The sequence below is a fragment of the Mandrillus leucophaeus genome, unplaced genomic scaffold, assembly GCF_000951045.1.
Source record: "Mandrillus leucophaeus isolate KB7577 unplaced genomic scaffold, Mleu.le_1.0 Scaffold937, whole genome shotgun sequence".
Classification (NCBI taxonomy): Eukaryota; Metazoa; Chordata; class Mammalia; order Primates; family Cercopithecidae; genus Mandrillus; species Mandrillus leucophaeus.
In genome coordinates this window covers 443,459-460,632 of record NW_012110219.1, presented here as the reverse complement: position 1 = coordinate 460,632, position 17,174 = coordinate 443,459, and the positions used below count along the sequence as shown (strand labels likewise).

The 17,174-nt window shown below is 41.4% G+C and overlaps 1 protein-coding gene across 3 annotated transcripts in view; it reads left to right on the top strand.

Annotated features, from left to right (window-relative positions):
- Nucleotides 1-7,819, top strand: part of DCAF8L2 (DDB1 and CUL4 associated factor 8-like 2) — a 162,375-nt gene extending 154,556 nt beyond the window's left edge. For all 3 annotated transcript variants that reach the window (XM_011970236.1, XM_011970237.1, XM_011970238.1), the window contains one exon: nt 5,276-7,819. In XM_011970236.1, the coding sequence (XP_011825626.1) occupies nt 5,334-7,214 (1,881 nt within the window). In that variant the 5' untranslated portion in view covers nt 5,276-5,333 and the 3' untranslated portion in view covers nt 7,215-7,819. The remainder of the gene's footprint in view (nt 1-5,275) is intronic.
- Nucleotides 7,820-17,174: the final 9,355 nt, after the last annotated feature.

Genomic DNA, 17,174 nt, shown 5'->3' with positions numbered 1-17,174 from the left:
ATGTCTCACTTACCGGAGAGCAGCATCCAACCAGAATCCCCGTGATAACAGGATACAAGAGTGAGAAGCAGCTGCCTGTTCTGGATGAAACAAAGTTCCTTGTGCTAATCAAGCCTTCTTCCTGTCGGTGACTGGGCACAGAATGATGAGCATCACCTCGCTGATTTCAGAGGTGTATGAGGAGTGAGAAGGATGAAGATGGCTTCCTATATATGGTATATGCCTCCCAATAGATTTTGGAATGAAATTGTCACTGTAAAACTAGATAAAAATGCATTTATTCTAGAATTTTACACCATTACCAAAGAAAAAAAGAAGTGTTACCAACTGAGATGGATCAGTTTATCTAATTGCAGATCTCCAAAACAGTAGTGTTCCCACCTAGGAAGTTAGGAAGTTGTTCTTGTAATTAAACAGAAAAACTGAGCCCCAAATGAACACACTCAGGTCTAGAAACTATATTATTTAACCTAGGCTAGCTTGCTTCCAAATTTCAGAATTTTTAAAATAAAATATTTTGCATTCTAAGTTACCAATAAAATAGACTTTCAAGTTATTTTAATATTGTTTTCCCCTAAATAGGAACTTCCCATTCTAGCAGTAATTTAAAGGTATTCAGAGAGACACTGAGTCTTATCTTTAGGTTCACAGAACCTGCCACCTTTTTATAGAGGGGTTTTTACTCAACTAGAGAAATCTCTCTAAGAGGATCTTTAAGCATACATTGTGAACCATAATCCCTCAAAATGCATATATCATAGTAGTTGGCACAAGCGCAGGGTAAATGGGGTGTGTAGGAAAATAACTCTAGCCAGGCCTGGTGGCTCACACCTATAATCCCAGCACTTTGGGAGGCCGAGGTGGATGGCTCACCTGAGGTCAGGAGTTTGAGACCAGCTTGGCCAATATGGTGAAACTCTGTCTCTACTGATAGAAAAATTAGCCAGGTGTGGTGGCACATGCCTGTAATCCCAGCTACTCGGGAGACTGAGGCAGGAGAATTGCTTGAACCCAGGAGACAGAGGTTGCAGTGAGCTGAGATCATGCCACTGCACTCCAGCCTGGGCCACAGAGCGAGACTTCATCTCAAAAAAAAAAAAAAAGAAAAAAAAAAGAAAAGAACTCTGACTGCTGCTCGGGGTTCTTGATCTCTATCAGAAGTATACCAAAAGTCTATGCTCTCGCAAGTGTTAGACAGCCATTTGATTTGTTCTCTGGATAGTTACATACATAAAAACACCACCACTCAATAGGAAACTTTAATAATTTATAATTTTAGTCTAGTTTCTTAGAAGATCCCAGAGAAAAAGAGTGGCATTTCTTCTATTTCAGGTTTTGTCTGATCTAAGTGCTCTAACTAGTGTCTGCGTTGGTAAAGAAACCAGCAGTGTACCAGTGTCATTCTTTAGGACAGCCATAGAAACCACAGAACAGTAAAACTAAAAGCATAAAAATTAAGATGCACTCCCTTCTACCTTTTGGCTTATAGCTATGGATGATCCCCATTTTTTAAACTGTGTAACTAAATAGTATTAAAAGGTTCTCACACTTTATTTTTTATTTCATTTTATTTTATTTTTTGAGATAGGGTCTTACTCCGTGACCCAGGCTGGAGTGCAGTGGCGCAAATACAGCTCACTGCAGCCTCTGTCTCCCAGGCCCAAGGGATGGGATTCGCTTGTCTCAGCCTTCTGAGTAGCTGGGACTATAGGCACGTGCTATCACACCTGTCTAATTTTTTTGAAAGGTTCTCACATTTTAAACAGTAGTTCAGTAGTTCACTGTTAGGTCAAACGACCATCAGAATTCTCCCACCCTAAGTCCATGCCACTTTTGGAGAAAACATAAAAGGGGGCATGCGCTGTTTACGAATATTTTGTTTGTTTGTTATTTGAGACAGAGTCTCACTCCGTCACCCAGTCTGGAGTGCAGTGGCGTAACCTCGGCTCACTGCAACCTCCGCCTCCCGAGTGCAAGTGATTTTTGTGCCTCAGCCTCCCGAGTAGCTGGGACCACGTTCACGCCACCATGACCTGCTAATTTTTAGTAGAGAGGGGGTTTTGCCATGTTGGCCAGGCTGGTCTCAAACTACTGACTGCAAGTGATCCACCTATCTCAGCCTCCCAAAGTGCTGGGATTACAGGCATGAGCCACCATGCCTGGCTTTTATTATTTATAAGTTTTATTTATTTTTTTGAGACAGGGTCTCATTCTGTCGCCCAGGCTGGAGTGCAGTGGTGTGATCTCAGCTCACTGCAACCTCCACCTCCTGGGCTCAAGTGATCCTCCCACCTCAGCCTCCCAAGTAGCTGGAATTACGGGTGTGTACCACCACACCCGGCTAATTTTTTGTATTTTAGTAGAGATGGGGTTTCACCACGTTGGCCAGGCTGGTCTCAAATTCCTGACCTCAAATGATATGTCTACCTCAGCCTCCCAAAGTGCTGGGATTATAGATGTGAGCCACCATGCCTGGCCTGTTTACAGATATTAATGTCAGGAGTTAAATATCTTCAAGTCCAATCTATGATAAAAGACCAATGCTTCCTACTACTTGTTGGGGTTCACTATTTACTTTTTCTCAGGAGTATCACAGGAAGATCACAATTACACCACTTTAGACTGTACACGTAGCAATTCACAACTTACTCCTGTGTGTTTAGATGTATCTGGAAGACCTGTATCTGTTAATGAACGTTGTTTACTGTAATGGAGGGGAAAACAAGATTCCTGCATCTGGGCCCTTGACTGATAATTAAAGGGGTTCTTGTTACCTGCTCTCCCTGTTACATGCATGTGTCCACTTGGCTAACTTTTAATATGTATATTTTTATATTATGTAAGTTCTTAACCGGCCTATCTCGTTTAAATTGTATACATCATTATATTTGACATTACTGTAACTACTGTACAATCAATAAAATTCCTATGAGAAACACTGCTTAAAACAAATATCATACTGAAGGGTGACCTATATTCCACATTAGTTGGTGGTCACTTTATTTATAGGATGTTTAAAATAAATATATTTTAATGAACTAAGCTGAAGAAAAGCACAATTAAAAGCTATCAAAAAAATTGATGCCCAGTGTTGAAAGTGGGGCCAGGTGGGAGGTGTTTGGATCATGGGGATAGATCCTTCATGAATGGCTTGGTGCCTTCTCTCCAGGTAATGAGTAATTTCTCACTCTATTAGTTCTCACAAGATGTGATTGTTAAAAAGAGCTTTGCACCTCCTCTTTTCCCGCTCCCTCTCTTACCACATGACACTCCCGCTCCCCTTCTCCTTCTGCCATGATTAAAGCTTCCTGAGTTCCTCACTAAAAGCAGAACCTCGTGCCTGCCTCTTGTATAGCCTGCTGACCTTTTAACCAAGTAAACCACTTTTCTTTCTAACTTACCCAGCCTCAGCTATTCCTTTAGAGCAAAGCAAAATGGACTAAGACACTTCTTTCCTGGACAATTCCTTTATGGGTATGTTAGGCTTTGATGCTCTAGGTTTCCTGTTTTTGTGTTCCATGGCTGAGCAAGACCCTTTGTTTATGAACATGAATTCTTTTAAATAATTACTATGCAATATATCATACACATAAAATGTGTATGCCTAGCAATAAATAATAAAAAGAATAACTGGACACCTATACTGAGGATAAGATATAAATAGCCAAGAATTTTTGAAGTTCCATCTTTCTCAGATTTCAACCTTCTTCTCTTTTTGAAATTTAATCATTATCCTGAGTTGTGAATCAATTACTCCCTTGCCTTTTTAAATGATGTTATTTTATATGAAAATAATATAGACTTGCAAAAAATTGAAATTATTGACTATCCTTGTTAATTGTGTTTTCACTCATCATTGTGTTAAAGATTCATCCATGCTCATGTATTCAATTCTAGTCTAGTCTACTCACTTCTGTACATTATTCCATTATATATCCATGTTATTCCTGATGGGCTTTTCAGTGGTTTTCAGTTTGCTGTGCTAGGCTTTACAAGTTGCTATGAATACTCTTTTACATATCTTTCTGTTACTATTGGCCTTGGAACCATCCGCTTTCTTTAGAAGACTGTGTACTTCTACTTTTAATCAATTTTGCATTTATCTTGCAGTTACTCTGAGGGAAACTTTGTTTTCCTCATTCTGGCATTCTTAGTTAGCAGTTTACTGTAGCCCTTTGAAAATATGCTGACATCACCTTAGATAATTCATTCACAGAAACTATTAAATTAACACAGTAATGCCAATGAACTGTCTCTGTAGAGCTGTTTTCTGTTCCTTAGAGGCCCCACAGAAACCTCTGACATATTGTGGGTGATATGTAAGAGATTTTATAGTTCTATGACATCACATAATTTCTTTTTCCATAAAATTGTGTTGGTGTTCCCTAAGTATCTTAAATTGAATTAACTCTAAATAAATATATAAGAACTCTAGTGGCATAAGAAAAAAAGGAAGTACTACTTCTATCTCAAATAGGTGAAGCCATTACTCATTTCAATGTCCACTTTCAATTGATCAGTTGATTTCAGCCTTCATTACACTGAGGGTCTAAATTCTTTTCACTAAAGGAGCCTGCCAGATTTAACAAATAAAAATAGAGGACACCATGTTAAATTTGAATTTCAGATAAATAATAAATAAAATTTTAGTGGCAATATATCTAATGTATATTTGAGACCTACTCATACTAAAAAAAGTATTCATCCTTCATCTGAAATGCAATTAACTATGCATACCATATTTTATCTGGCAACCCTATATCGATTCTACCAGTTAGAGCACTCAAGGTTTCCCTCAAGCTGCTCGATTTAAGATATTTCTTGTATGTCAAAAAGTCACTAGCTGTGGGACACTTAGCTAACTTTTCACTGTTCTTGCCTACATCTTCATTTTATAGAGTACATTACCTTCAAGCAAAACACTGAGAGGCTTCTAAAAACTATTTTGCTTAAAGAGGATCACTTTTGCTCATGGTTCTCTAATAAGAACATTTTCCAAGGTGCAGCAAGTTTCATCTTCAAACACCCGCAGCTACTCACAGTGTAACATGCCTGTCGGGGTGGGGCTCTGGGCCTGGAAAACCTAGAGCAATCTGGATGCTGCGAGGAGGCGAGCAGGTAAGAAGCTTTCTGAACCTCATGGGATCCCATACTGGCAACTGCCTTGTCAGAATAGTTTATTGTCCCCTTTAGCCAATCAGATTGGCGTTTGATTGCCACGCGCTTACTTCCTTCACGACCATCAGTCCTAACCGCAGGCCAACTTTCTTCCCAGAGCTTTTAGGGGCCTGGCCTTTGCAGTTCCAGATCAACTACAGCAAAGATCGTTCGAGATGTCCCACCAAGAGGGAAGCACAGATGGCTTACCAGACTTAGGGACTGAAAGCCTGTTCAGCAGCCCAGAGGAGCAGTCTGGAGCAGTGGCGGCGACAGAGGCCTCCTCAGACATTGACATAGCGACCTCAGAGCAGAGTGTGACAATGACCGGAGATGACAGTGATACCAGGGATGGTGGATTCCCCAACGACGTCGGCACAGAAAATCGAAGCTCAGACCGAGAAAGTGCAAGTGAAGACATCGAACTTAACAGCATGGAGGACTTTGAGCATTTCCTCATGAGTGGTGAAAGTTTATTCCGTTACCCTTTGGTGGGAGAGGAGGAGACAGAAAGGGAGGAGGAAGAAGAGGAGATACAGGAGGAGGGAAGGGAAGAGGCGGAGGGAGGGGAGGAGGCGGAGGAGGAGGAGGAGGAAGAAGAACAGCCTCGGGCAGGTCCACAATGCAGTGGTGCCAACCATGAGCAGTACTTGTTAGAGGAGGATCAGGCGCTGGAGGAGTGGGTTTCCTCAGAGACATCTGCCCTGCCTCTACCTCGCTGGCAGGTCGTTACTGCTCTTCACCAGCGGCAGCTGGGTTCACGTCCCCGATTTGTATATGAGGCCTGTGGGGCAAGAGCCTTTGTGCAGCGTTTCCGCCTGCAATATCGTCTTGCAGACCATGTCGGTTGTGTTAATACTGTACACTTTAACCAGCGTGGCACCCGGCTGGCCAGTAGCGGTGATGATCTAAAGGTGATAGTGTGGGACTGGGTACGGCAGAGGCCAGTACTCAACTTTGAAAGTGGTCACACAAATAATGTCTTCCAGGCCAAATTCCTTCCTAATTGTGGTGATTCCACCCTGGCCATGTGTGCCCGTGATGGGCAGGTACGGGTAGCAGAACTAATTAATGCATCATATTTCGAGAATACTAAGTGTGTGGCCCAGCACAGGGGACCTGCCCACAAGTTGGCTCTGGTGCCTGACTCTCCTTCTAAGTTCCTCACTTCAGGTGAAGATGCCGTTGTCTTCACCATTGACCTCAGACAAGACCAGCCAGCTTCAAAAGTTGTGGTAACAAGAGAAAAGGATAAGAAAGTGGGACTATATACAATTACTGTGAATCCCGCCAATACCTACCAATTTGCAGTGGGCGGGCAAGATCAGTTTGTAAGAATTTATGACCAGAGGAGAATTGATGAGAAAGAAAACAATGGAGTGCTCAAGAAATTCACTCCTCATCATCTGGTTAATTGTGTTTTCCCAACAAACATCACCTGTGTTGTGTACAGTCACGATGGCACAGAGATTCTGGCCAGCTACAATGACGAAGATATTTACCTCTTCGACTCCTCTCACAGTGATGGCGCTGAATACACTAAGAGATTTAAGGGGCACAGAAATAATACCACAGTCAAAGGTGTTAATTTCTATGGCCCCAGGAGTGAGTTTGTAGTGAGCGGTAGTGATTGCGGGCATATCTTCTTCTGGGAGAAATCATCCTGCCAGATCATCCAGTTCCTAAAGGGGAACAGAGAAGGTACAATAAACTGTCTTGAACCCCACCCTTACCTACCTGTGCTGGCGACCAGTGGCCTAGATCATAATGTGAAGATCTGGACACCCACAGCTAAAGCTGCCACTGAGCTTACTGGATTAAAGAAGGTGATTAAGAAGAACAAGTGGGAACGAGATGAAGATAGCTTGCACCATGCCAGCCTGTTTGACCAGTACATGCTTTGGTTCCTCATGCGTCACCTGACACAGAGAGGTCATCACCGGGGCTGGAGAAGTGGTGAAGCCGAATTTCCAGATGAAGAATCGGATGAGTCTTCCAGCACCTCAGAGACATCCGAGGAGGAGGGCCAAGACCGAGTGCAGTGCATGCCATCCTGAAGGCCTCATACCCAGTCCAGCTAGATGCCACCTAAGTACACTGGACTTTAAAATTCAGTTTGACTAATTTAGAATTGTCAATAGATTAATAGATTTGCTTTTTGTCTTCTAATTTCCACAATATATGCTGAAAACCATCTCTTCCATTCCTTCCTCTCTGCTTTCTTTCTTCCATACATTCCTTCTCTCATTCCTTTCCTCTTGGTTTCTTTATGCCTCTTTTGTTACCCCTTATTCTTACATGAGTGCATACGCAACTTATTTATGCCTCTTTTCCCTTGTTCCCTTATAGTTGACCTCTAGATTTTCCGAATTTTGTTGAAAAAATTAATACCCTTATTAGATGCATCTACTCAAATCTGACATTCTGAAAACAGTTACTTTTTACTTTTTTTCATCTTTAACAATTTTTTCTGAAGATCAAGTTCTTCAGTTAACCTGAAAATTTCAGAAATATGTTTCTTCTTTAGAAGTAAAATAAGACAAACTATAGTTTTGTTCTGTCGATACTGACACTTGGCTGCACACACACAGTCTCAGAAAAGGAAAAGAGAAGTAGTTTGCAGATTAATTCCTAACACTTGGCCATGCACACACACAGTCTCAGAAAAGGAAAAGAGAAGAAGTAGTGTGTAGATTAATTCCTAACCAGATAATTCATTCCCTCAGAATAAATAACATGAGATTGCCTACATTTTCTGAATCCATATATTAATTTTTAAAAATTTGAGTACACTGTAGCTGGTAAGAATTAAATTAAATTTGATCACATGACATTGTTTACTCTGTGCATTAAGTTTTCTTAAAGTTTTAAGGTTGGGAACTCCTACAGGGTTACCTTCCAGGAAGTCCTCCTGGGACAGCTATTTCCTGTAAATGCCAGCTACTGGTATAAAACTCTCTCATATTTGAAAATACATTTTAATTAACTTTTAAGAACAAGTTGCAATAAAAATTGTTTATACTTACACATAACCGTTTGGTGTAATTGGTAGAAAAATCCTATTTGACATCCTCACATTGCTTAAAATTCTCTCTGCTGTTTAAATTGCTTTAAAAATTGTTTTATGCCTCATTTAATATAAATTAAATAAGGGCACTGGATGTCCAATTACTGCTCAATAAAAATATTCATCTTTATTTTATATGTGTTATTTGTGTGAATGAATTCAGAAGATCCCCTTTTCCCCAACACCCATGAACTATACCACACCATTCTCTGTAGACTTTTCTTGGGAAAGAAGGATGTAATGAAACATCCTATGTCCTGACAATGGCTTTCTTTGATAATACTTCTTGAAATGAGTATTATCTCTGTGTTTTTGGGAAAATGTAGAGCAATTTGCATAATGAGATTAGAATTTAGAATGGAACATAATGACTGAAGTTCCTGCTCACTGAGATCCAAAGTTAGGGACAACTACCCGGGGGTCTGGGAGCCTCAAGAAGCCCCTACCAAGGTCTGCTGTCAGGAAAGGATCTTAAGAGTCCTAAAAGAGAATTTATAGTCCATAAGAAGAGTGTTAAAACTAGAATTCCAAGTTTGGGGCACCCTGTATAACTTCATGGGATACATACCAGCAATAATATTAACAAAACATTTTTAAAAAATCATTTGGGATTTCAAGTGACAGTGTCAGTGTTAGCAAAAGTGAAAGCAGATAAATTACGCAGTTCTTTCCCCACCTGCTGTTTAGAAGGTCTGCCTCTGGGGGATTTATACTCTGCTCACTTAGCTGAACTAAAACTTTACTCAGAGTTCCCTGAATGGTTCTGAGATAGCTTGTGCTACAAGAGGCATTTGGTAAAAGATTTAGGAGGCAAAGGTAAAGTAGTAGCCACATTTGTTTTATGCTAAGAAAGGTGCTACTACAGCTCATGAATATTTTTGCTTATATCCTGGCTTACCTTGGTGTGGGGACAGCAGCTGGGCCCACAATTGCTCCAGTTCTCCTTCATATCTTCCTTCTCCCAGCTCCATAAAAAAGAATGCCCACTTTTTTTGGCAGGACATTCATGTCATTGAAATTGGAGGTTTAGAGGCAGTGGAAGATCAACATGGGTCCCAGTCAGTCCTTGAGAGCTCCAGATATTCCTCATGGATTCTATTTACCCTTGCTTCCTCTACTTTGCAACATCTCTTCTTCCTGACTTCCCTGCTGACTTCAGGTTCCAGCATATGATGCAAAGACAAAAGCCTCACTGAGACTGATTAACCGGCTTTCACAATTCAATAAGGCCTAGACCCTATTATAAGTCCCTTATTATATGTGTATCACCCCCATATGTGTATCATCTTATATTTGTTCAATCAGAGTGTTTGTTTCTCTGATTGAACCCTGACTGATACAACCTCCCCCACATGCTTTGGACTGAATAAATCCCCTGGTTACTTAGACTTGGACATTTGCCATCTGGAGGAATTATAGGTCCCTAAAGGGAGAAGTTGAACTTGATACACACACACACACACACACACACACATATTCTTACATTCTCAGTGTGAGCTGAGCTGGGATCTGCTGACTCACTCAGAAGTGGCCCAGTCTTGGGAGCAGGAGACAAAGGGAAGGGTGACATGGTAAGAACCCCATTCTTCCTCAGTGCTGGTGAACTGGAGAACACCACCTCCTTCTCCTGGCCGGCTCCAGGCTCTAAGAAGGAGAGGAGATGGAGTCTCAGGCTTGTGGCTTCCTGTCTACACTGCTGCTCCCTGGGTTGGAAGGTAGCTAAGAGATCTGGGGAGAGAAGGGGACAAAATCGGGAAAAGATGTTGATGAAGAAAGATAACAACCAGGGGTGAGGTCTAAAAGTGAATCAAAGGTAAAACACCATTGGCCGGACGCGGTGGCTCATGCCTGTAATCCCATCACTTTGTGAGGCCAGGACGGGTGGATCACGAGGTCAGGAGTTCAAGACCAGCCTGGCCAAGATGCTGAAACCCCGTCTCTACTAAAAACACAAAAAAAAATTAGCTGGGCATGGTGGCACGCACCTGTAATCCCAGCTACTTGGGAGGCTGAGGCAGGAGAATCACTTGAACCCGGGCAGCAGAGCTTGCAGTGAGCCAAGATCGCACCACTGCACTACAGCCTGGGTGACTCCAGAGCAAGACTCTGTCTCAAAAAATAAAATAAAAATAACAAAGATAATACACCATTAAAAAAGAAGAGGGGAGAGAAACAAAACTAAAATCCACCCCAAATCCAAACCTGCCTAGAAGAAAAGAAAATCCTCCGGTCTCATAGAGACATTATTTGGCAAGGCTGGCTTTGCTGCAGGAGTGCTCAGGCCTCAGTCCAGCCCTGGAGATGGGGGACACAGCCTCTACACCTCATCCTAGTCCTGGCCGGGGGCAACTGCCTCTTAGTCATCCTCCTTGGCTTCCTCTCTCCCTCGTTCTCTCTCTCTCCCTGTCTCTCTCTCTCTCTCAATGAAGCTGATGTAGTATAGGCATACTTTGTTTTATTGCACTTCACTTTACTGTGCTTTGCAGATATTGCTTTTGTTTTGTTTACAAATTGAAGTTTTTTGGCAACTCTGCAATAAGCAAGTCTATCAGCACCATTTTTCCAACAGCATGTGGTCACTTCATGCCTCTGCCACGTTTTGATAATTCTTGCCATACTTCAAATGTTCCTTATAATTTTATCTGTTATGGTGATTTGTAATTGATGATCTTTTCTTTTTTTTCTTAGACAATCTTGTTCTGTTACCCAGGCTGGAGTGCAGTAGTGCAATCATAGCTCACTGCAGCCTCCTGGGTTCAAGGGATCCTCCCACCCCAGCCTCCCAGGTAGGGGGACTACATGCCTGAACCACCACCCCTGGCTAGCCTATTTTTTTACAAAATTTTGTTAGAGGTGGGGTCTTGCTATGTTGCCCAGGCTGGTCTGGAACTCCTGGCCTCAAGTGATCCCCCTGAGCAACTGGGATTACAGGCAAGATGTGATTGGTGATATTTGATATCACCATAGTAACTGTTTTGGCACACCATGAACTGTGCCCATTATAACATGATGAACTTATTCAATCAACGTTGTGTGTGTTCTCAGTGCCCCACTGATCAGCCATTCCGGTGTCTGTCTCCCTCTGTTATGGCCTTCCTATCCCCTAAGACACAAGAATATGGAAATTAGGCCAATCAATAACCCAACAATGGCCTCCAAGTGTTCAAGTGAAAGGAAGAGTCACACGTTTCTCACTTTAAATCAAATGCTAGAAATGATTAAGCTTAGTGAGGACAGCATCAAAAAAGCTGAGATAGGTCAAAAGCTAGGCATCTTGTGCCAAATAGTTGACTAAGTTGTAAATGAAAAGGAAAAGTTTCTGAAGGAAATTAAAAGTACTACTCCAGTGAGCACATAAATGATAAGAAACTGAAACAGCCTTATTGCTGATATGCAGAAAGTTTGAGTGATCTGCATAGATCAAACCGACCACAACATTCCCTTAAGCCAAAACCTAATCCAGAGTCAGGCAGGCCTTAACTTTCTTCAGTTCTATGAAGGCTGAGAGGTGAGCAAGCTGCAGAAGAAAATCATGCAGCTAGCAGAGGTTGGTTCATTATGTGTAAGGAAAGAAGGCATCTCTATAACATAAAAGTTCAAGGTAAAGCAACAAGTGCTGCAGCAAATTATCCAGAAAATATAACTAAAACCATTGTGTTTGTATGTTACATTGCTATAAAGAAGTATGTGAGGATGGGTAATTTGTAAAGAAAGGTTTTATTAGCTCATGGCTCTGCAGGCTGTAAGAGCATGGCACTGGCATCTGCTCAGCTCCTGGTGAGGCCTCATGGAGCTTTTACTCGTGTCAGAAGGTGAAGCCAGAGAAGACACATCACACGGCAAAAAAAGGGGAATAAGGTGGCAGGGGTGGGGGGAACATGCTTTTAAACAACCAGAACAACCAGATCTCATGCGAACTCAGAGTGAAAACTCACTCATCACCAAGGAGACAGTGCTAAACCATTCATGAGTGATCTTCCCCCATGATCCAAACACCACCCCCAAGCTCCACCTCCAACATTGAGGATTGCATTTCAAAATAAGAGTTAGAGGAGATAAATCTTCAAATCATGTAATTTCACCTCTTGCCCCCTAAATCTCATGTTCTTCTCACATTGAAAGACGCCATTACGCCCTGCCAATAGTCTCCAAAAGTCTTAACTCATTCCAGCATCAAGTTCAAAGTCTTAAGTTTCATCTGAGACTCATCTTCCATCTATGAGCCTATAAAGTCAAAACAAGTTATTTACTCACAAGATACAATGGTGGTACAGGCATTGGATAAACACTACCATTCTGAAAGCAAGAAATTGGCCAAAAGAAAAAGGCTATAGGCTCCATGCAAGTCTGAAACCCAGCAGGGTCGGCATTAAATCTTAAAGCTCCAAAATAATCTCCTTGACTCCATGTCCCATATCCAGGGCATACTGGGGCAAGGGTTGGGTTCCTAAGGCCTTGGGCAGCCCTATCCCTGTAGCTTTGCAGGTTGAAGCCCCTGTGACTGCTATCACGGGTTGGAGTTGAGTGCCTGTAACTTTTCCAGGCTCAGGATGCAACCTGTCCATGGCTATACCATTCTGGAGTCTGGAGGGCAGCAGCCCCCTTTTCACAGCTTCACTAGGCAGTGCACTGGTGGGGAGAACTCTTTGTGGGGACTCCAACCCCACATTTCCTCTCTGCACTTTCCTAGTAGTCTCCCTGTGAGGGTTCTGCCTCCGTGGAAGGCTTCTTACTGGCACCTAGGCTTCTTCATACATCCTCTGACATCTAGGGGAAAGCTTCCAAACCTCCTTCACTCTTGCATTCCATGCACCGACTTGACACCACATAGACACTGCCAAGGCTTATGGCTTGCACCATCCAGAGTTGTGGCCTGAGCTGTGCCTGAGCCGCTTTGAGCCAAGGCTGGAGCCAGAGCAGCCAAGATGTGAGGAGCAGTTTCCTGAGGCTGAATAGGGTAGTAACACACTGGGACTGGTACCTGAAACAATCCTTTCCTCCTAGGCCTCTGGGCCTGTGATGAGAGAGGCTGTCTTAAAAACTTCTGAAATGCCTTCAAGGCCTTTTTACCACTGTCTTGGATATTAGTACTTGGCTGCCTTTTAGTTATGCTACTGTGTCTAGGAAGTGGTTGCTCTGCAGCCTGCCTGGATTCTTTACCAAGGGGCCAGGCTGTGAGTTTTCTTGAATTTTATGCTCTGCTTCCCTTTTAAATACAAGTTCCAATGTTAAGTCATTCCTTTGCTCCTGATTTAGCTTTTTAGAAGCATCTAGTCTTCTAACAGGCTTCTTGAACACCTTGCTGCTTAGAAATTTCTTCTGCCAGATATGGTAAGTCATCCCTCTTAAGTTCAAACTTCCACAGATCTCTAGGACATGAACATAATGCAGCCAAGTTCTCTGCTAGGGTGTAACAGGATTTACCTTTACTGCAGTTCTCAATAACTTCCACATTCCCAACCTAGACCTCATCAGTATGGCCTTCACTGTCCATATTTCTATCAGCATTTTGGTTACAACCACCCAACCAGTCTTTAACAAGTTCCAAACTTTCCCTCATCTTCCTGCCTTCTTCTGAGCCCTCCAAACTCTTCCAACCTCTGCCTATTACTCAGTTCCAAAACCACTTCCACATTTTCCGGTATCTTTGTAGCAATGTCCCATTTCTCAGTGCAATTTTCTCTCTTTTATTTTCCTTTTTCTTTCTTTCTTTCTTTTTTTTTTTTTTTTTTTTTAAGACTCTGTCGCCTAGGCTAGAGTGCAGTGGCGCAATCTCGGCTCACTGCAACCTCCATCTCTATTCTCCTGCTTCAGTCTCCCAAGTAGCTGGGATTACGGGTATGTGCCACATGCCCAGCTAATTTTTCTATTTTTAGTAAAGATAGGGTTTCACCATGTTGCCCAGGCTGGTCTCGAACTCCTGATCTGCCTGCCTCAGTCTCCCAAAGTGCTGGGATTACAGGCATGAGCCCCCACGCCCTCAATACAATTTTCTGTGTTAGTCCATTATGTCACTATAAAGAAATACCTGAGGCTGGATAATTTATAAAGAAAGGACGTTTAATTGGTTCATGAGTCTATAGGCTGTACACGCATGATGCCAGCATCTGCTGGGTTTATGGTGAGGCCTCAGGAAACTTTTACTCATGGAAGAAGGTGAAGTGGGAACAGGTTGTCACATGGCAAGAGCAGGAGCAAGAGACAGAGGGGAGAGGTGTCACACATGTTTAAACAACCAGATATCATGTGAACTCACAGTGAAAACTCGTTCATCTCCAGTGGGATGTCACTAAGCCATCATTCATGAAGGATCTTCCTTCATGACCCAAATACCTCCCCCCAGGCCTCACCTCCAACACTGAGGATTACATTTCAATATCAGATTTGTAGGGGAGAAACATCCAAACCATATTAACCATTGATGCAAGTGACTAGCCTAAACAGATTTCAATGTAAACAAAATAGCCTTGTATTGTTAAAAGATGCCATCTAGGGCTTGCTTCCATAGATAGATAATGGAAGTCAATGCCTGGCCTCAAAGCTTCAAAGGACAGGCTGTATCTCTTATTAAAGGCTGAGGCAACTAGTGGCTTTAAATTAAAGCTAATGCTTATTTACTATTCCAAAATTCCTAGGTCCCTTAGTAATTATGATAAATCTACTCTGCCTGTGGTCTGTTAACGGAATGACAAAGCCTGGATGACCGCACACCTGTTTACAACATGGTTTACTCATAATTTTATCTCACTGTTGAGACCTACTGCTCAGGGAAAAAAGATTCCTTTCAAAATAAAACTGATAATTGACAATGTACCTGGTCACTCAAGAGCTCTGAGAGGGAAGTGCAAGGAGATTAATGTTTTCATGCTTACTAACACAACATCCATTCTGCAGCCCCTATGTCAAGGAGCCATTTCAACTTTCAAGTCTTGTTATTTGAGAAATAAGCCTCATGAGGCTATAGGTTCCATAGATGCAGATTTCTCTGATGGATCTGAGCAAAGTACATTGAAATTATTCTGGGAAGGATTTGCCACTCCAGATGCCATTAAGAACATTCATGATTCATGGAAGGTAGTCAGAATCACAATGTTAACAGGAGTTTAGAAGAAGATGATTCCAGTCTTCATGGATGACTATGAGGAGTTCGACACTTCAGTAGAAGAAGTCACTGCAGATGTAGTGGAAATAGCAAGACAACTAGAATTAATTGTGGGGCCTGTGTATGTGACTATATTGTTGCAGTCTCTTGATAAAACTTGAATGGATGGGGAATTACTTCTTATGGATGAACAAAGAAAGTGGTTTCTTGAGGCAGAATCTACTCCTGGTGAAGACATTGTGAACATTGTTGTATTGACCATAAAGGATCCAGAATATTCCATAAACTTAGCAGATAAAGCAGTGCCAGGGTTTAAGATTGATGCCTGTTTTGAAAGAAGTTCTACTGTGGGTAAAATACTATCAAACAGCATCACATTTTTTGAAAGCACTATATTCTGGGAAAGGAAGATTCAATTCATGTGGCAAACTTCATCGTTGTCTTATTTTAAGAAATTGCCACAGTCATTCCCATCTTCAGCAACCACCATCCTGATCAGTCAGCAGTCATCAACATCAAAGCAAGACCATCCACCACCAAAAAGATTATGACTTTCTGAGGGCTCAGATGATCATTAGCATTTTTATTAATAAATACTGTTAGTTAAGGTATGTACATTATTTTTAAGACATAATGCTATTGCCCGGTTAATAGACTACAGTATAGTATAAACATAACTTGTATATGCACTGGGAAACAAAAAATGGTGTGATTCACTTAATTGTGATATTCACTTTATTGCAGTAGTGTGGAACTGAACGTGCAATATCTCTGAGATATGCTTTTTAGGTTCTAGAAAATGAAGTAATTGTTATGGTTTTAATTTATGCACATATGTTTCCTATTAGCACATAGAAGAGAGCAACAGAATACAACCACCAGACAGCTATGAGATACTGGGCAAAACTAACAATTCCGTCAGTTCAATAAGCAGGTGAAGCTGCCCCTTTAGGTTTAATTTTTCAACACCAATTATTTTCATCCAATGTGGGTTGTCTATAGGACAGTTCTGTGTAGGTTTTCATGACCTTTATGAAATATTGTAATTGTCTCCTAATTATGCACAGGATTTATCTGCATAAAGTTGTGAGAGATGCCAAACTATACTTTTAAAAAGAAATCTTCTGGCAGCCATTTCTTAAGGAGACAGGTGTGGAAAAGAATAGAGATGAAAAATATGTATAATGGAGCATAATTGCTAAATGGTAGGCCAAAACAATTTTGAAGATTTGTCAAAGTCCAACAGTGACTGTCAGCAGTGCTTATTTTCCCATGTTGTGAGCCAAAAGCATAATGCAATAAATTCACAATAGACTGAATCTTAGCCATCCTGTGATTGACTTCTAGGAACTTCACTATCTTAAATTTTCTCAATTTTAATCTCAACAGTAAAATGAGAGGGTTGAATTTTCAAATTTAGATCTCATGTCTTAATGGAACACTGAATATATATTTCTTTGCTAGATAGTGGTATGACAAACACTGTAAGGGACTGAGATTCATGATAGGTAACCATTAAGAGCTTGCATCCTATAGACAAGCTCCTCTTTTTTGCAGTGAGAGTTACAAAGTAAGACACAGTATTTGGGCCTTCAGTGTTACTCTGTTAAGACTTATAATTGACAATTAATAATCACACCTATAAATATTTTTTAAAGTCTGTAATTAGGAACTCTTGGTGAGTAAGGATATTTGTAAAAGTTTTAAACATGTTTTTGGAAATATGGAAATAAACTGACCTTAACATCATCACATAAAACCAAATATTTAAAGGAAAAAAGATTTTGTTCCAAGTGCTTTCTCATAGTCCCCCCTCAACAAAAATCTGTAGGATTTTAGGATGATGGA